The 21,200-nt window shown below is 37.5% G+C and overlaps 1 protein-coding gene and 1 gene segment (V, D, J or C); both read left to right on the forward strand.

The window, feature by feature from the left end:
• Positions 1-226: 226 nt before the first annotated feature.
• Positions 227-21,200, forward strand: part of LOC106028001 (melanoma inhibitory activity protein 2-like) — a 30,432-nt gene continuing 9,458 nt past the window's right edge. The window contains exons 1-7 of one of the 4 annotated variants that reach the window (XM_063236048.1): positions 227-401; positions 1,584-2,021; positions 3,489-3,574; positions 7,385-7,869; positions 10,793-10,980; positions 16,637-16,684; positions 16,847-16,944. The gene's annotated coding sequence lies outside the window, so the exon portion shown is untranslated. The other 3 variants (XM_063236047.1, XM_063236049.1, XM_063236050.1) reach the window with 3 other exon arrangements.
• On the forward strand, positions 1,937-8,327 carry LOC134472796 (immunoglobulin lambda variable 9-49-like). The segment is given in 3 exon segments: positions 1,937-1,942; positions 2,232-2,360; positions 8,016-8,327. Coding segments are annotated over 3 exon segments (447 nt in total).

The raw sequence follows: 21,200 nt of genomic DNA on the forward strand, positions 1-21,200 counted from the left end.
AAGAGGGCTGCACCTCAGTGGGAAGTTTCTGCGCTTCGAGAATCAGATTTTTTATCTCGTCTAGGGCAGTCTGTTTACCAGAACTCCTATCTGTAGGTTGCCCGCAGTCACGTCCCTTTCCCCTTCCCCAGAAACTTCGGAAAGTCAGCCCGGCTTCCTCCCACGGCCCTAGGACCGTGGGGTCACCGTGACTGGACCTGGTGCCGGCGCCGCCGTCTGCTTAGATGCCGGTTCTTGGAAGAAATGATGGATTGGGGCGGTTCTTAAGTTTGCCGGCCGTAGACAATTCTGCAGTAACTCTTGACTGTGTATCCTCCATTTGAGCACATGCCTCCTCCCCCAGTTTTAACGTTTCTGAAACCAGGATTCTTTTGACCAGCTGTTGAGCAATAGCAGATGTGGTGAGTTGCCTTGTACTGGCCAAAATGCAGTTAGGTGATTTTCCATCAGTTGAGATATGCGAAGTGAAATTTAAATTCAGATTTCTAGTTATTTTTGTAAAAATAATTTAAAGGTAATGCTATAATATTGCATTAAAATAAAAAAATTTAAACTAGCATAGCGCTTCCCACGTGTAATTACCGCTTTCTGGCAGGCAGAAGCTAGAGGGTCGAAAAGGTTGAGCTCATATTATGCAATTTAGTGAGACACTGTCTCAAATTTTAAAAAAACTTAACGGGTGGGGTAGCTCAGTGTAAAAGCCCTGGGTTCTGTCTCCTGTACCATCAAAAATGTATAAAAGAATGTAATCTCATAGATGATCACGAAACTGAAGCTCAGAGAGTTAGCCTCACAGCTTCTAGGTACAAGTGTCAGGACTCCAACCATCTGATTTGAAAGCCTGTCTGCTTAACTCTCAAGTCCGTCTCTAGGCAGAAGATGCCTGTAGCTCACAAGATGGGAAGACAAGGCAGAGCTTGCGCTTGTTTTTACATCTTTGGGTGTTTATGTGTCTTTGTGTCCATACATATGCAACTGGGAGATAAAGCTGTAGCCAAGTAAATTGATTATATGACATGTGATCAAAATAATACCTCTTTTTTTATAACTTTATTACAGTAAAAGACACATTGCCATTAATACTCCTGAATACTCCCTGTCACCTCAAACACACTCATCCCATCATTCTTACCATTCTGAAGCAGTTATGCAAATCTTTTGGTGTTTTTATAAAGTGTAACAAAAAACACAATGAATCCTGCTGTCAAATGCCATTCAAGAGAAAGGCAGGTGTGTAAAAACATTGTATGTCCTCATGCACCTTGTTCACTGATGTGATACCATGCAACTTCGGCTCTTCCTCCCAAAGTCAAAATGACCATGAAAGGTAAATGTTTTGAATTGACTCAGGACATCAAGGCAACCATGATAGCCCAGATAAAGACACTCATGAAAGAAAATGTTTCAGAAAATACTGAGAATGATGGAATAAGTGTTTGAAGGAAAGGGGAATATCTTGAAGGGTCTGGTTGCAAAATCTTTTCTTCTAATTTTTTAAAAAAAGTTTAAACATTAATCATATTTTTAGATCGTACTTTGTACTCCTGGGTTGATGCTGCATCTTTGTTTTATATCTTTTGCAGGTTCTGGAGTTCTGGACATATGACAGGATCTTCTGGACTGCTCCCCTCCTGCCTTTTGCTCCTCTGGAACAGTATAGAGGCATGTACTTAAAACAGCCCACCTCTCAAAGAAACAACCTGAGTTTTTCAGAGTTGTTGAAAGTCACACCAACCTCGAGGAGCCCCGTGGTCCTCACGCTGCAGGGAACGTGCCAAACTCCTGAGGGCAGCAGTTGTCATCTTAGGGGCCCATCTAGCTGTGAAGCCTCTTGTCAGAGGCCAGAACAATTTCCTCACCTGAAGTGGACAAGCTTGGTCAGGCTGGCATCATCATGCCACAACAGCTCCTGATTACCCTGCCCACTGAGGTCGACATGTGGGTGAAGTTGCACCATCCAAGGAAGGCCAAAGAAGGGGCACCCCTGTGAGAAGACGTGACTAAAATATTTCAAGGAGAAGGTGAGCGTAAACCGAAGGAGGGGGGAAGAGTTCTCACTGTGGAAAGAACCTTTATGGAGGTGATTTCGTTTGGGAGGAAATTGGGGGCCAGGCTTTTAGAGGATGTTATCATCTTGTCACTGTGATAGAATACCTGATACAAACATCTTAAACTGGAAAGAGTTATTTTGGTAACTTTTCAAAAGTTTCAACTGCCTTCATTGCTTTTAGGCTTATGGCAAGCCAGAAACATGGCAGAAGGATATGGCAGTTGAAAACTGCTTGCCTCATAGAGCCAAGAACCAGAGAGAGGGGAAAAGCTATAAAGGACGGGGCTGGGGACCAGACGTGGTTCCCAAGGTGAAAACTCCATGATCTCCCCTCAACTACGCCTCATCTCCTGCTTCACCTCCCAATAAGGCCTTCAGATTATGATCTCAGCCTGTAATCAAGCCTTTAGACAATGAGTTTTGGGGAATTTTTCAAATTTAAACCATAACAGAAGAGTTACATTGGTGGCTTTTAGAAAGGGGAGAACTATGAAAGAAAATACTAGTCTTGTGTCCAGGACCACACTTGATTTAATGGTCTGGTGAGGAGTAAATAGACAAGGGAATTTATGTCTGCTGTGCTATCTTTAATGCTTTGTAATCCGCCAGTATTTTTGTTGTGTTCTAGCAGTATCAGACCGGGACTTTAGTACAGTATCTCGACAGATGGAAAAATGAATAAGTTTGTCTAATGCTAATTATTAATTGATCTAGATAGTCAGATTGAAATAATAGAAGGTAGTCTAAGAAAAGCAGTTTTTGAATACAGGAGACTGGAAGCTTTCTTCTGATTGCATAGATAGGAGAGATTTTCATAACACATGTAGCACTGAATGACCTGGAAGAACTCTTTTAGGTTTTTTTTTTTTTAATAGAAGATTTAGAGAAAAGATGGAAAATTAGATATCTTGGGGAGTGGTTCAGAGAATAGGGAATATTTAGTCTACGTGAGGATTAGGATTATGGTACAGATGATGTCTCGGGCTTAAAGGGGAAAGTTGTCCTTTCCACTGACCATGCAGCTTCAGGAGGGACACAGGGAGTGGTGAGAGAGGTAGAGGGCAGCTGCCTAACCAGCCAAATCAATTCTGGAAGTTTGGAGATGACCATTACTGAGAAACTATGCCTCAGGCAGATCACAGAATGCCTTGAAGTCCATGGTGAAGATTTTAAGTTACTCTTGTCAGTGAGGAGCCTTTGAGGATTTTTGAACAAATGGGTAGCTTAATAGATCTGGACCCACATTGGCTATTGGGAAATATGAAAGCTCAGAGCAGTACACTGTAGGTCATCCTCATAAAGGGAAAGCTTCAGCTGCGCTGAAGTCATCTTAAAGGTCCTTTATCAGTGTTTTCAGAGAGAAGCCTCTTTCCGGTGCATCTGCAGGCAGTTTTTGCGTGTGAGGGATGTAGGTCTCATGGTTCTTTTCCTTCCCCAGCTCTGCTATCTCAGGGTACTGGTGAGACCCAGGAAGAAAATTTAGAGGATGAAGTGATTCCTGGACTCCTGACAACAGAATCCCAGGTATGTTGGTGTTTTCTGTACCTTTCTTGATATTGTTTCTTGGCTTTTAAGGATATTGTCTTGGCTTTTGGTGGAGGGGTGGGTAGGGGTGAATCAGACTAACAGAATCAACCAAGGGAACTCAGTACAAATTGCTCCCCAGAAAACTGGACTTCTATGGTGACAGTTTCCCTGTTCATAGTAGCTTCCCTCCCTGTAACTTGTTACTCTTGATAAACTGCATCTAGATATGATATCTTATTAATTTTGGTAGAGAAAACAAAGTGAGTGATATTGCAGTCCCTAAAAAACCAACAAATACCATTTTAGAACTAAGGTAAACGTTCGTCAAAGCTCAAAAACAGTATTTGTAAATGAAGTTAGGCATGATGACGAATGCCTGTAATCCCAGTCCTCTGGGAAGCTGAGGCAGGAAGATTTTAAGTTTGAGCCCATTGTGGGCAACTTAGTGACTTAGTCTCTGTCTGAAAATAAAAACCAAAGAAAGGGCTGGGGTGTAGCTCAGTACAAAGATTTTGGCTTTCAATCTCCAGTACCAAAATAGAGAACTACAAGAGAGAAGAAAGTTGTGACATTCTTAGTGATACTTAGTGGACTATAAGAGATACCCTTGGTGTAGTATTTGAGAAGAAGCCAAAGGAGAAATAACGTGAAACAGAAATGATGAGACTATGCTGCATACCCCTTCAGTAGGCAAGGCAAGAGCAGAAGAGGCCTGAGAGCAGTCAGGACTGTCAGAAAGTAGCCTTTACTATCTGGCAGAAATGAGAGTGAAATAGAAGGAAATTATCTATGTATTTGTTTATATGGATATTTTATTTATTTATGTACTTATTTATTAGTCTTTTTGTTCTTTTTCTTTTTTATCGGTACCGGGGATTGAACTCATGACCACACACTTACAAGGCAGGTGCTTATGCCGCTGAGCTAAATCCCCAGCCCCTATTTATTGGTCTTTTTGAGACAGGGTCTCACTGTGCATTCAAGCTGGCCTTGAGCTCACTTTGTAGCCCAGGCTGGTCTTGAACTCACAACAGTCCTCCTGCCTCAGCCTCCCAAGTGCTAGGATTATAGGCATGCACCACGGCACCTAGCTTTTTTGTTTTTATTTTTAAGAGACTAAAACCAAATAAAATAAAACAGAATAAAGCTAGTCAAAACAAAACAGTGAAAGGGATACAGGACTTCAAAACAAGATAATAGGAAATCAACAATGAGTACCATAATATATCTTATTATCTTCACAATAAATGCCCATATCATCAAATATAATAAAATCAAGTCAAACGAAACTGAATAAAACCAATCAAAACAAGACAAGGAAAATGATACAGGACTTTAAAATAAGATAATAGAGTATTAACAATAGCTACCACCTTCTTTTTTTAGACATTTCCTCCTTTTTCAGACTTTCATTTTCACAATATCTGTTGTACATTTTGGATCCCACTAACTCCTTCAGTTTTTTTGTACTAAAGAGGTAACATGATGTTCACTTATGTGAGTCTGAACCATTTCACCCAAGAGCAAGATTGCAGGTTGCCTCCATTTACCTGCAAGAGCTTCGTGGTTATCCTTCTTTCTAGTGAGTAGCTTTGCATTGTATAAAAATGTTTTATCTTTCTTATGCAGTCTGTGGGTGACGGACAATAAATACTTTACTCCAATCTTTTCTTGAGTTGATGGTTTGGGTTGAGAAGTCTGTCATGATTCTGATGGTTTTTCCTTTATAGGTAATGTTTCTTTTCTCTAACAGACTTTAATATTCTGTTTTGGGGCTGAATTTCTGGGATTTTGATTGTTGTTTGTCTGGGTGTAGATTTATTTTGGTTATGGCTAGTTGGAGTTCTACGTGTCTCACTTACCTGCATGTCAGGTCCTTTGCTCATGTGTGGAAAGTTCTCTGCTATTCCTTTTATAAATAGTCCTGTGTCATATATGGTGACTCTTGCTTTTTTGCTGACATCTGTCACTCTTAAATTATTTTTCTTTGTGTCATCTTGCAGCTGTCGAATTGTTATTTCCTGGTCCCTTGTTATTTTTAAGAGATCTTTCAAAAAAAAAAAAAAAGCTTTCCTTTTGCAATCACTAGCTGCCAAATTATCTTCGAGGTCTGAACATTTATCTTCAGTTTCTTTCAAGTGGTTTTGCCAGCCTTCAGTGGAGTTTTTAATTTCTTGGATATCTCTTTGAATCTGTTTCATGCATTCCAATTCTTCTCTGTATTGTTCATTAAAGGTTTCTGTCATTCTCCTATGCTCCTCTTTCGTTTAATCTATGTCCTCTTTAGATACGCTCAGCAACCCTTTTATTATGTTTGTCACTTCTTTTACCTGAGATATTATTTCTGTTCTGATTTCTTTTTTTTTGTCTTTTTCCTTTTTATCGGTACCAGGGATCAAACTCACGACTGCCTGCTTGCAAGGCAGGCGCTTATGCCGCTGAGCTAAATCTCCAGCCCCTGTTCTGATTTCTTTTACAGTCTCGTCAAGTAGTTTCTTTATTTCAGTTGCCATCATCCCAGAAATTTCAGGTGTACAACTTCCTGTTTCTTTTATGTCCATGTTTCCTGGACTTGTTCTGTTTGGGCTGGAGGTCTGAGATTGCCTTTTGCTCCTTTGTCTCGACATTTTCCTGGGTTCCTCCAGAGAAGCAGGTTGTGAAGTCTCAGGCCCTTCCTCATTTGGCTACTCATCCACAGTGTAGGAGGGTGGATCAGGCACCTGGGTTTCTCCTAACCCAGGGAAGGGGGGGGGAGCGGGGCTGGCTTCCCCAATGCATTACTGGCTCATTCTCTTGTCCTGTGCAGGCTACAAGGCCTTGAAGGTGATGATGGGGCTGCAGACTTGTGGGGATGGGGCTGGCTGTTTCTTTTGCCCTCACACGCTGAGTTCCAAGGGTAGCCTTAATGTTCATGGGGACTGGGTTGGCTGCTTATCCCAGCCTGTGAGGCTGCCTGCAGGAGAATCCCGATGACGGCCACCATGAATGCAGGGGCTGGGCTCAAGAAAGACCTTTTTAAAGAGAGACCATTATAGACAGAAGACTTTTAGGTGAAAAGAAATTGAAATCTAAAATTAGTACATTTGATTTTATCTGAAATTAGATAGTACAGGATTTGATTTATCTTTGGGCAGTGGTTTTAGCTCTTTACAATCTCAGTTATCTCAACTAAAAAGTTTTAGATAATAATATCTGCCTCCTAGGATTGAAATACATGCCAGAGTTATTTATAACAATAAGTAGTGGTCTGATTATTTAGAGTTCTCTATTCCACATATTCAGAATCCCTTCGTGACATTTATCAGATACTAGATTCTTAGCATTGGTAAAGGATTACATTTTTAAACACTGAAGTACAAGTGACATGCAGTAAATTACACATAAAGTATATAATTTTGTTTCAGTAGATGTATGTACCATGTAGCCAATCAACAAATAAAAACATTCCAATCATTTGAGAATGTTCCACTATGCCCCTTTCAAATGGGTATTCCACCTTACCTGCTAGAGTGCATGAAGTCTGTATTTCTTATACTGCATTTGTTTCTACAAGTATCATAAAAGAGTTTAATTTAAAAAGAATACATATTCTGTAGTAGTTACAGTGTTCTATAAATGTCTGCAAGTTAAGTTCATTAATATGTTCAAATCTCTGATATCTTTGATGGTTTTTGTCTATAGATCCCTTTAGTTTTATTAGCTTTGCTTTATTTTGGAGTTCTGTCATCAGATGTATGAATACTTATGATTGTTGTCCTCTTGAATTGACTTCCTTATGAAATGTCTCTCTGATGTATGCTGTACTAGTGGTATTGTGGGATTCAAGGAGTATGGAATCCCTGACGGATTCTCAGGATAAGGCTCCTGCTTGGATCAGTTCTTGACCATTCAGAACATTTGCACCAGAGAAGAAAAATAATTGTGGAGAAAACATGAATTTCAGAAGTGGAAGATGAAGTGTTTGAAGTACACACACTTGAGCCCTGCACGAAAGCTGTGGTTAAGGGACTCAGCAAGGTTCCTATGAGTCAAGAGGGTGATAATGTCTGGCCACATGGGGAGGCAGTCTGTAGAAACCAAATCCATGTAAATTATCCATTTTAGCCACCACCCTTGTTAATACTAATTTTGATAAGGAGAAGATTTGCATCTAGACCTTGACCAGTAATAAACTGGGAGAATTAAAAGACTTGAGATCCCTGGCTCAGCTTGGGAACTGAAGGACTCAGCATTGGAGCATCTCTACCATGGCCTGGGCTCCTCTCTTCTTCACATCACCACACTCTGCACAGGTGAGATGGGGCAAATGGTCACTGTCTCCATAGAGAACATTGTTGCCACACCCAGACTCCAGCCCTTTCCTTCCTCCTAGAACAATTCCCCTGTCTCCCAAAGGGATTCTTAATGGAGGTCTGTGTTTCCAGGGTCTCTCTCCCAGCCTGTGCTGACTCCGCTGCCCTCTGCATCTGCCTCCCTGGGACAGACACTAAAACTCACCTGTACCCTGAGCAGTGGCTACAGTAATTACTATGTGGACTGGTTCCAGCAGAGCCAGGGGAAGGGCCCTCGGTTTGTGATGTCAGTGGGTACTAGTGATATTGTGGGATCCAAGGGGAATGAAATTTCCAACCGATTCTCAGTCTCAGGCTCTGGCTTGGATCAGTACCTGACCATCCAGAACGTTCAAGAAGAAGATGAGAATGTCTACTACTGTGGGGCAGACCACGGCAGTGGCCGTAGCTTTGTATAACCCACAGTGACACAGTCAGAGGGAAAGTGAGACAAAAACCTTTGACTGATCTATCCTGTGCTTTCTTCCTTCCCCACTGTCCTGCCTCAGACAGGTCAGAAGAAGCCTCCTGATCCTGCTTGAGAAACTCTTTATTTCTAGATCTCATGATTGGCCTGAGTGTGACCTCAGAGTGTCTTGGGCTGTCCATGACAAACAATGCACTCCGCATTGCTGGCAAACGTTTGCATGTGGTAAACAAGAAGCAAGGGCAGTGAAATTTTAATGAGGGACTAAGGTCACCCTGCAGTCCCCAGATGCCAACTCTGTGTACCACCTGACCTGATTCCCTTACACCTTAAGCTCATACCACATTGATTTGAGATTTCCTTGAAACTGCACCTCCAACCTTAAAACCTTCTGTATGCAGTCTGCCCTTTAGATAGTCATTGTTAGTCCCCCAAATATCAGCCTCCTTGTAAGTAGAGGAACAAAATCTGATCTTCCCCACGATTGAGTCTCTGGGTGGTTCCTCATGTGCCATTATTACAATAGAGAAGATTTAATTTTTAATACACGGTCCGCTACTCATAAATATTTTCTTAGAAGCATTTTATATATTTGAGTTTATACATGGAAATCTGTAGTTGTTTTCACTCACCAGGGTCCTGAAAGAATTTTATTTTACAGATGATAGAGCTGATCACAGGTGTATTCACAACATAATACGTATCCATATCCTTTTGTCTGATTTTTCTATATTCAATACTGTGGCTGGTAGTCAAATTGTAGCATGGAGAGAAAAATAGTCCACCCTACAACTTTAAGAAAAGGAGGTTTCATTAGGCCTCATATAGTTTAGAGGAGGTGCTTCATAGTCAGGTAATTTCATCGCAGGAAGAAAATGATGAAGGACCTGAGAGAGGAAAAGATGATCATCTCATGGATGCCTGGAAATAGAGTGAAGAAGGAATCTGCAGAGAAAGATCCACCCTTTAAAGTCCTGTCCCCAGTCACCTGCTTCTAACCAAGCTCCACCCCCTAACAGCACACTCAGCAGCTGAACTTATTGCTAGATGAATCCACTAATAAGTATAGCACCCTCCTAACCTATTATCATTCTAAAAGTCCCATCTCTGAGTGCATGAGAGTTTCAAGGAATATTTCAGATCTAAACCACATCAGTGATCTTTCCAAAGAAAGATAGCTCTGGTATCCAAAGAAAGATAGCACTTACCAGGAGTTTCCAGGGCTTGACCTTGACTCATAAGGTCAGATGCACACACATGATGCATATGGGCTTCACCCAAATTGTTAGTTCACATCATCCACATCTCCCAGAGCTCTCAAGATATGCTGTGTGATGTGTGTTTGTCTCTCTTGCTTTCTCTGTCTCTATCTTTTGTCTCTCGCTGTTCCTTTGTATGTGCATTTATTAGAAAATGAGTGAGAGAGAGAGAGAGAGAGAGAGAGAGAGAGGATCTACAAAGGAAGATGGGCCACTCTGATCTTGCTCTGGACCTGAGCGCCTCATTGCTCTTCACAGAGTGGATTTGTTGATGCAACTTTGCAAAATTCATTGTTAGAGCTTATGCCCTTTCCTTGTAAAATGTGTCAGTTTCTTATAAGTAACACATTTTCTTTCCCATGAATAAAGACAAAGATGTAATTTCCTATGCATTCATAAATTTCACTGTTTAAACAGGCAAAGATACATATGTATTTTAAGTTCCAAACCATTCCTTGCCAATAGAGAGCACACTCATTTTTGTGTGCATACTTTGACATTTCCTGCCTATTAAATCCTTTGTCCTTTATTAAAATATATAAAAAATTCTTTTGCCATGATAGGAGTCAATGAACCTGAAGATTATTCTATAAGTAATGTGAGGCTCTGTTCATCACCACTTTTGAAACTCCTGAAACTTTGTCTGGGAACTAATAGGTTACATGGCTATGATTTCACACAGCTATTTCTCAGGAGCATAGGAACTCATCTTGAGGGATCTATAGAAAATCCCAGATGAAGAACCGAGAACTCCACTCTTGTAAAGAGTTCTTAAAGAACAGAATAAGAGATAGATGACAGGAAGCAAGGAAATAGTTTTATGCAAGTAGGAAAGAGACAGAGATAAGAAGGGAAGAGTGATTGAAGTGAAGGAAAAAATAAAAAATTAAGATGCAGAAACTAAAAATTAAGCTGACTGAAGTTGAGAAAATTTCATATGTGATCAAAATCCGTGTATATATTTAATTTTTATAAATGTCCCCAGTTAAAGACACATTGCCACACATCTCTCTTGAAATGTTTCTCTTACTTGAAACTCACATCCCATTTTTCTTGCCATTTTCAGAAACACTTTTAGAAGCCCCCTTTTGTGTGTGTGTGGGGAGGTTTGTTTTTATTTTTTTGCACTCTTGTGGCTACTTTTATGTACTAGAATTACACAACATGTTTAACTTGAATATTGTTTTGATTTTGGAAGGGAACAAAAAAGCTTGGTGCTGGATTTTCCAAGTACATGGGTGAAAATGACGCACCATGACGTTTTTGTGGCCTGCCTTTCCATGGAATGGAACTCAGCACCAGGTCACAGGAATTTGGATCACACCTCATAAATTTATGAAAGACTACGTCCTGATATGCTTCAGAAGGTGACAAGAATCATACCAAGTGGGTCACATGTAAAAGAAGTATTTTGTGAGGAATTAGTTGTAGTTGTGTTTTAATGTTTTTTTTTTTTTAATTTAAAGGAGAAAAACAAAACAGTATAAGGGTACAAGTAATACAGAATTACAAAAAAAAAGGTAGGAAATCAATAGTTAATAGATTACATATTGTCATCTTAGAAATAGTTGTTCAAGATACAGGATTAAAGCATGCAGTGTGGACATGCAAACAGTGAGACTGCAAACAGTTGTGTTCAGTGCTCTAACAAAACCTCAGTAATATGGTCATCTATCTTTACACACCTAAAACACACTTGCAGTTGTATCCTTTAGAGCACTTGTTTTTCCTCTCTTTTTTACAACAATTTACACATTTTGGATTTTATTACTCCCATAGTTCTTATTACTTTTTTTTTGGAAAAGAACAAAACCAATTATGACAAAGCAGTCAGTCAAAACAAAGAATAGACATAGCACATGATGTAAAAACAGAATACAAGGTTATCAACAATGGTTACCATAAATGCCTCTTGTTTCCTTAAAAAGAATCGCCTATATCATTAGGTATATTAAAATTGAACTGTGATTTTTTAAAAAAATAATTTTAATGTTCAATTTCTACTCTGATCAGAACTCATACAGAAGTCCCTTCTTTCATAGGGAATGGCAAATGGAACTTCAAACTACAGTAACATTTCTATTATTAAGATCCTCAAAAATGAGATACCTTGTTCAGTCCAACATCTGTATTAAAGAAACTACAAAACCAAAGTGAAATCAAGTTACCAAATAAATGAGAAGGAATTCTTGTTCATAGAGGAGAAGTTTCAATATTTCAAAATGTTGTATCTTCCAAATATGATTCAGTGTAATTTCAAACAAGATTTCACTTCTGCAGACATCAGTATGATGACTCTGAATATATGGAGATGAAAACAAGCTTATAGAGTTAATATAGCATTGAACAATAATAAGAATATTGGAGAACCGACATTACCTCACCATAAGACCTATTTTTAAACTATGGCATTCAAACACTTATAAGCAGTGCAACACATCATATGCCAGTGTGATATTGATAAATAGATATAATAAATATGCAAAAGCAATAGAATAGTGAGGTCAGAAATACACCCATGAATAAAGTCAAATGTTCTTTGAGAAAAATGCAGACCATATAATACACAAAGGATAGTTTTTAGCCAAGTAACACTAAAATATATAAGCACAAGCAGCAAAGTGAATTTAGATACAGAAGATATACCATGCTGAAAATTAACTAATACTGAATTACAGATCTAAATATAGGCATCAAAATACAAGACAGCTGGAATTTAATAATGAAAAATCTAGCTGACCCAGAGTTGGTTGTAGTTTTAGATATGGTACTAAAGGCGTGTTTGTTAAAAAATTGATAACATGAAATGAGCTAATACTAAAACTTTCTTTTCAGTGAAAATCAACACCAGCAAAATGAAAAGAATCCATGTAATATACTGAAGAAAACTACTTAAGTTTCTCATTTAAAGTAGCATAAATTCATAAAATATGTAGGAAAATAGACATAAATTGTATTGTCCTATGTTCATAGTTTCAGTAATTTTGGTTCATAGTATACACACAATGCAATATCTGCACATACTTTCTATACAGAAAACAATATCTGTACACAAAAATGCATTCAATTATGTCAGTTGAAAATGAAATAAAACTTAAAAGCACACATCCATAAATGTGCATTAAACCTAATGCCAAAACATAAAAGTAGAAGTAAGCCTACAATAGGACATGTATATCTTAGTAGAAAACAGAAAAGATGCACAGATTCCAAATAAGCATATAGAAAAGTTAGTCAGGCCAAATATCGTGAAGGAATAGTAGAAGAAAACTGTAAGACCTATCATTGCATTTCCACTAAAATAACCACAAATCAAAATAGCAAAAGCACCAAATTTCAATGCACATGTGGACGAGCATCAGAAACAGAATGGTGGTCCTCGTAAAACACTGCAGTTACTTGAGGAAACACTTTGGTGTATTTTTACAAACATAAGCATACTTACCTCATGTTTTAGTATGCCAATTCTTTAGTGTTTAAATCAATTTTTTGGAAAAAATGCACACATGTGTTTACAATAACTTTATACGTGATAGCCCAAAATGAGACTCAACCATGATGGTTTTCTGCAGATAAAGGAATAAACTTACATCTATCCAAACAGGGAAATATTAGTCAGCCGACATGTAAGTGAAGGGAACTAGCAAAGTGTAAAAGGCACAGAGAAAACTCAGGTGATTAGTACTACGTAACAGAAATCAGTACAACAAAAGGGTACATACTGTGTGACTCCAACTCTACAGTGGGCTGGGAAAAACAAAACTGTGGAGGGAGTCAAGTAAAAAATGGTTGCTAAAGAAGACAAGAAGGGAGAGAGAGGTGGAGGAGGAAGAATGGTGAATGGTTCCAGAAGAGATAAATAGAAGGAACAGAGTAATTTTAGGACCATGAAAGTACTCCGTGTCATATTACAATGATGTATGTATCATTCATTTTTTCCTCAAACCCAGGGCGTACATACTGAGAATGAAAGTCAATTTAAACTGTAGACATTGAATCAAAATAATGTGTTAAGGTAGGATTATCAATTATTAAAATGACATAGCTCCTTTTTAATAGTATTATGTTTATTGCAGACCCATTCTCTTTGACACTAACTTGACTGCTAAACTGAACAAATTTCAAGTCATTCATCCTTGTCCTTTGCTGATGACTCTCAGTGTGGTGTCTGGATAGGTGCACCCAGCACAAACTGCAGCTTGGTGATGGAGCTGGCTTGAAACCTCTTCTGGCCTCTCAATTAGCTCACCACCTTTAGAGTCGGCCCTTCCAAATTTTAGTTCATGTAAAAACTCAAGACAAGTTCTTGGCAGGGATGCCACTTCCAGTTCCTTTTCCAATGGAATTTCCATGTCCATTTGAAACCTCCCAGTCCTGGTTTGTTCTGTCCTTATTTCTTATAGCTTTCTGCCCTTCTGATTTATCACCAGTACTGCTTATCAGACTCTTTACTTTAGCATTCTAAAGGCTTCTCAGGCCAGCATCTCTAAACCTTTCCAAATTTCTCCAACAGATCAGTTCCAGTGTCTTCTAAATTGTATGGTCAGGAAGAGTCACATCGATGACTGAACTTTTCTGGTTCCAATAGTCTGGTTTTGTCACATTCCTTTTGCTGGGACACAATACCTGATACCCAACAGTGGAAGGCGAGGTTCATTTTGGCTGCTGGTTTTAGAGGGTCCCATCTGTGCTGACTTACTCCGCAGCACAAAATCATGGTGGGGGCATGGTCAGCATGAAAAGGTATTCATCATCGTCCTCATGATGGCAGGAAGCAGAGAACAAGAAAGGGGGAGGCTTGGACAAGGGAATACCTTTCCCTGTCACGCCCTCTGTGACTCACACCTCCCACTAAACCCAGCTGCTAATATTCTAACCAACTATCATCTCATCAATAGCTCAGCTCCCTTCTTAGCATAGCATCCCCAGGCTACAAGCAGTCCCCCAAAGCCTCACCTCTGAAGATAGGAAATTTTGGGTGGTCTTTTTACATCAAAACCATAGTATTCCATCTTGTCCCGCTGCAACATCTCAGGTCAACTTTTCTATGCAAAGTGCTTTTAGTCTTTCTAGAGAGTTAAAAAACACCTAACAATTTCAGCATTTTCCAAAAGTACAAGTTTGAAGTTTCCTTGAAGGCTCATGGTGAGGCTTAGATATCACTTCCCTAAAACTCAAAAATTAGTAAGAAATGTTTCAACATACAGTGTTGCAGGGTAAATCTTTCTTTGCTATTCTGTATATCACCTATAGCAACACCCTGAATTAGAGTGATATCTTACTTTGTCTAATATAGGTAAAATGATTCCAAGAATTCTTGATTTCTCTTATTGAGATATCATTAGAGGTACATGTTTGTTTAATCATTTGCTTTTGTTCACTCCATCTTTTGCTGTGAAGCATACTAATGGTAGCAAAATATTTCAGTGAGGTTAAGCTGATATTTCACTGATGCCTAATATTCTACTAAGAAGTATTTCTGACATGCATTGCTCATTTCCTTAAGAGTGCAAAAACATGTTCTGTATGTTTAGAAAAATGATTTAAATGTGTAATTATCACATCTCTGGAGCCATTTGGTATGAGTTATTGCGTATAGAGGTAAGAATATTGAAATCTAGTTTCCACATAAATGTTTTACTCCTTATAATTTATTTAAAAATATATCTGGTGCCAGGGATTTAGCTCAGTGGTATGAACACCTGTCTGGCAAGCATAAGATTGTGAGTTCAAACTCTGGTAAAAAAAAAAAAAAAAAAAACCCAAAAAACAAAACAAAACAAAACCCTCCATTTTCTTGAATTGGTTATTTTTCTGAAAAATACTTCAGTGATATCTCAACTCTGGTTTAACTCAGTTATTGATTTACCCTCACACCAATATGAAATCACTTTCACTAAATAGATTTGAAAACAATTGGAATCTAGTACTGTAAATCAACTCATTGCTCATGTTTGCCCAGACTGCTTTTTAAACTTCTAAACACTTGATACAAACTGTAAAATTAGAAAATTTTAGATCAGCAATCTAATTTCTTCTAAGTAGCTGCTGCAATATTGCCAGGTACTGTGTTGAATCTGTAGACTCATACTAGACTTATTAAGTCTTCCTCCACTTGAGGAACTTTTAAACGATGTTTTTCACTTAATGAAAGCCTTTTTTGCTGACACTTAGCTGTTTTCAGCTGTGCAGCATAGTTTGCACAGTTGAATCCATGCTGACATAGTTAGATTTGTTGTTAAGATTTGATACCCACTGCTGCTTTCTTTGTTACCGTTCAAAAAGGTAACAAAATACCAAAGATCTAAAAGAGTCAAAATTAAAAGAAGTACAAAAATGATGGAAGGTTATCCCCCGTAAGGTTGACAAAAACAACTCCCTCTAGGTCCTGCCACTTGGAAACTCTGACCTGTATTTATGGGCGAACCAGAAGTACATCTGTTCACCCAACAGAAAAAAAGCGTTACTTTTTAGGTTGATGAGATTTAAAAGCTTAAAACAGTGGATTCCCTGAATTATTTCTAGAGTTTTGGCAATTTAAAAAGACAGTAAAAATAATGAAATGCTTAAAAAATATTTAGCATGTGAAAATGCTTTTCATTATCATTTTGCTGTATAACATGTTAGTAAATACACTATAAATACACAGTGTATTATGTCTTGCTTTGCTTCTCTTCAACTGAGGTCCTTGACACTGAGTCACATCTACAACTTGTTGTTTGTTTTGTTTGTAGACAGTATCACTAACTCAGGAAGTTGACCAGGTTGGGCTTGGTCTTTCCATCTTCCTGGTTCCAACTGTCCGAGTGCTGGCCCCAACTGTCAGTGTGCCACAGTGCCTGTCAATATTAGATTTTTTTTCCTATTCTCTTGACAACTTGAATATTCCTCTATATTTTCGAAGACTCAGTTTCTTAGCTATGTGCCAATGTCTAATGTGCCAGTGGGGTTTTACTAATAGAGAAATTTTTTCCAAGTCATTTTTCTTCTGTCTTGGTTTTGGGGGATTGATCATGTGATTTTTTTTCATTTATTATTCCAGGATTTGGTTGAGAGTGCTTCCCCTATCCAGCTAGAACCTCCACAAAAGGTAGGTGGTGTCTGTCCTCTTACTGTTAGGTGAAGGCAGCTCCACTTTGCAGTTACAGCTGCCTGAAAGAGAAGAATATTGAAATTTATGAGCAGCATGAGTCAAAGCTCCATTTGGATTGGAAATAAATGTTCAAAATAATTTTTTTCTGATTTTTCCCAGTGTGCCGCTTATACTGCCAGGATGCAGGACATTAAGAAGATCGGATGTGTAAGAAAAGACATCATAAAAAGAAACTGCTGAGAAAGTCCGCTCTTTAGGTACATCAGTCTTCATTGTGACGTTACCATCATGTCTCAAACCCCTCCAAGTTTAAAAATGTCTTACTGACCAATACATTTATTTGAAATTACTCCTGCTACACATTTTCAGGATATAATATTTATTTAAAATCATTCATGCACATTAAAGCAAAAAAATCACCAATTAGTTGTTAAACCTATAAGGTAGCTAGGCAAATATATTTAACTGAATTACAGCCCCAGTCTCTTCAACAAAGAATTATTGATTTTCATTTGTGTAGTTTATTATGTAGTCAAATGTGAATTAGAACTGGTTAAATAATATTTTCTAGGGTATTTTTATTATTTCATTAATCACTTTATAATTGCTAGCATTTTCATTAACATCATGTATCAAAGTAAAGGCAAGTAAAGTTTTATTTAAATAATATTCTCTCTATATAACTAATTTCTGAAGTCACACAATTTTGTTACTAATACTGGGTTAATTCAGAACAAAATTGGCTAGGTCAATTATAAGTACTTTTCGCACTGACCCATGTATATAGTTTAGCCAAAATATTTTCACAACTCTTTTTACTGACCTTTTCAAATTTGTCTCATTTTTGAGTATTTTTGTTCCATTAATATTGAATGTGAATAAAATACAATATTAACAATTAGAAATCTTCTTATACCTTAGACAACTTCAAAAACTAAATATTGAATTTCAAAAGTAACTTTGTATGTTACTTGAAATCTTATTGCTAATTTTAACACTTTTATTCTTTTTAGAAATAATTTCAGTGTCACTATCAACATATTTTAAGACCATTTTTATCTTTACGATTCTTAATTTAGAGAGTGTATTAATTTTCCATTGTACTCTACCAGAGTTTTTATTTGTGTTTTCTTTATAAAAACTAGTAAAGCTTTTCTTTATGCTGGAACTTTGAAGTATCTTTGAGACTGGGTCTCATTAAATCACTAATTTGCACAACCAGGTTCGAAATTGCAACTATCCTTCTTCTTCCTCACGTAGGGTTACCATTACAGGAACTCGTCCACTCATCTAACTAAAAAGTATTGTTTCTTGGGGCTGGGGATTTAGCTCAGTGGCATAAGCGCCTGCTTTGTAAGCAGGCAGTGGTGAATTCGATCCCTGGTACCGATAAAAAGGAAGAAGACAAAAAAAATTATTGTTTCTTATAATTTATAGAGTGTTGTAGTCATCTGGTCACAAATAGGGTTCAATTTCCAATATTTGTTTCAAAGGGCAAAAGAAAATATAAATGTAAAATTGAATCCATATTTGATTTTATAAAAAGAAGCATTAAAATATAGGAAAGATAAAAAATTTACTGGTAGAAATCAGCTGAACCTGAGCAGTGCATTTGATGGTAGTGCCTAAAATGCTTTTCAGTGTAGAATTTAGGGACACTTCTCTGCAAATTTAAGATGTCTTACATATCATAAGGAAATACTAGACCCTGAAAGAACAACATAAATAAATACAAAAATTAGTAGAAAAAAGTAGATACCTATGTCATAGGAAAAGAAACACTAATGTTTCAAATTAAAGAAAGAAAATAGTAAAGTATGATGGTTCTTCATAAGAAGTGTTAGAACAGAGAAGCTGTGCAAGGTGAAAAATAGTTCTGTATGATAAAAGCTCTAAGTTTTAATGTAACACCATAGAATTACTTCTGGAAAGACATACAATCACAGAATCACACCACGTCTGGAGAAAAAGTTGAGCCCTTACAAAAACCAATCAGTAGCAGAGTGTATTTGCAGATTAAAAGCAAGAAAATCAAAGTCAGATTAGCATTTGGAGTGTCATTCCATCGGTGATGATTGTATTAATTTTACAGAGGTGAGGGAGTGGGCAGTTTCAATGGAGAGGTCAGTTGGAAAATACAGAAACTGAATGACGGGGAGCTGCACTGTAAGCCAGGAGAAAGGGGCATGGGAAGGATTTGACGAATGGGGAAAATTACTGCAATAAAATCCCAGAAGTTTGTGGGCTATTGGGAAGATGGAGAGAGATGACCCTGGATTCTGATTTGTCTGTCAGGAAGGAAGGTGTCATTAGCCAAGACTGCAAATACAGAAGGTGAGAAAGATTATGATGTGAATAAACTAAATCAGATTTAGACAAAAGACAGCTTCACAAGACAGCTTAGTGGAAATGCACTTCAGAATCACCAAGTTCATGAAATTCTAGGTGGAGGAATGGTAAAACCCGGAGAGAAAAGAGGATTAAAGAATGATATTCACCAACACTGGAAGATCAGACTGCAGAGAGGAACAAGCCAGTGACAAAGAGGGGATGGTCCTGATGGTGAGAAAGAATGGCTGGATGAAGAAAATCACCAATAACAAATACTGGAAAGACAGTGGGGGGAAAAGGAACTCTCCTGCACTGTTGGTGGGAGTGTAGAGTGGTGCAACTATTGTGTTGGTCAGTCTGTTGTTTCCTCAGAAAGCTGGGATTGGAAGTCCCATTTGACACAGCTATTCCACTTCTAGGCATATTCCCAGAAGAACTGGAAACATCATAGCACAGTGATATATGTGCAGCCATGTTTATAGCAGCACACTTTGTAAGAGCCAGATCTTGGAAATAAACTTGTTGCCCATTAATTGAGGAATGGATAAAAAGATGTGATGTTTATATAATGGAATACTACTCAACTGTAAAGCAGGATTACATTGATGCTTTTATAGGTAAATGGATGTGACCTGAGAGCATATTCATAAGTGAAATGAATCAAACTCGCATGTGTAAATACTACATTGTCTTCCTAGTATGAGAAACAGAAAGAGCAAATTAGATACAAAATCTTCAATAAATATTGTGAAAGGGTAAGAAACTGCTCAAAGAGGAAAAAATAAGTCAAAGAGGGAAAAGAAGAAAAAAAGGAAAAAGAAAAGAAGTTTTAAGTGTGTATGTACGCACTTAAGATAGCTAAGATGATTGTGCTCCTGATTCTTTTAGTTCTTTTGAACTAAGCAGTTAACATTTATAAGACTGGATCGACTTTGCATGTTTATATCTGGTAATCTGAGTAGCTCCTTGAAGATAACTATGCAAAATAGCAACCTCAGTTATGTTCCTACCACCTTGTTTTGAGGACCGATATCATCATTGTTTTGAGCTCTTTGTTGTGGGGTTTTTTTTGTCTCTTTTGGTTTTCATTTTTCTAGTAATTTGTTTTGTTTTGGATTTGGTTTTTCTCTCTAATGCAAGAAGGGCAGATATACATGTACGGACCTATATATGTCTAGAAATTCTCCTAAAGAATTTATAAGAATGATTTTATTGTGTGTGATGGTAAGAACAGCTACTTGGAAGAAAATGGGACATTATGGTTTCCCTTGCTGATTTCCTATCACCTTGTTGTGAAGGCCAGTATAGCTTTCATTCTTTGTTTTGATTGATTTTAGTCTGTTTTGCATTATTTAATTTAATATGTGAAGGTATGGACAGCTACTTTGAAGAGAATAAGAGATATTATTGTAGCCATTGCTGATTTTCCTATTGTCTGGTTTTGAAGGCCTGTAATGCTTTTATTCTTTTCTTTTGATTAGTTTTGTACTATGTTGTCTTGTTTAACTTCATTCTGTGACAATACGAACTGTTAAAAAAGAAAGAAATATTGGCCACTGTTGATTTCTGTTGTTTTATTTTGAAATCCTGGGTTACTTGTATTATTCTTTTCTGATCTGCTTTGTGTGTTTTGCTTTATTCTGTTCTCTTTAAAATAAAAAAAATTAAAAAGGCTTATGAAATAACTATCACTTGTTTTATTTATTTAAAGAGAAAAAAAGAAAGGAAATAAAATTTTAAAAAGCAGTAAAAAGGTACAAATAATACAGAATTTCAAGGAAAAAATACAGTAAGACATCACTAGTTAATAGGTTACATATTGTCATCTTTCAAATAGTTGTCCAAATTATGAAATTAAAGCACGTAAAGTGAACATTCATACAATGAGATTGCAGACAGTGCTGATCAATGATCCAACAAAAGTTCAGTAATATGGATTTCCATCCTACACACTCAAACATATATGCAGTTATATCCCTTAACCACCTTCCTTTCCTCTCTTTTTAATAACAATTTCACTTTTTGGGTTTTTTTTGCTACCACAATTCTTATTTTTTTGGAGAGAATACAACCTAACATGGCTAAACAAAACAGAGTCAGAACAAAAGGATGGGCATTAGCACATGATGCAAAAATAAAACATCAGGTGATCTAAAAGGGTTACCATTGTGCCTCTTGCTAT

This window comes from Cavia porcellus, unplaced genomic scaffold (assembly GCF_034190915.1).
Source record: "Cavia porcellus strain 051 isolate PalLab524CR breed Dunkin Hartley unplaced genomic scaffold, mCavPor4.1 scaffold_25, whole genome shotgun sequence".
Classification (NCBI taxonomy): Eukaryota; Metazoa; Chordata; class Mammalia; order Rodentia; family Caviidae; genus Cavia; species Cavia porcellus.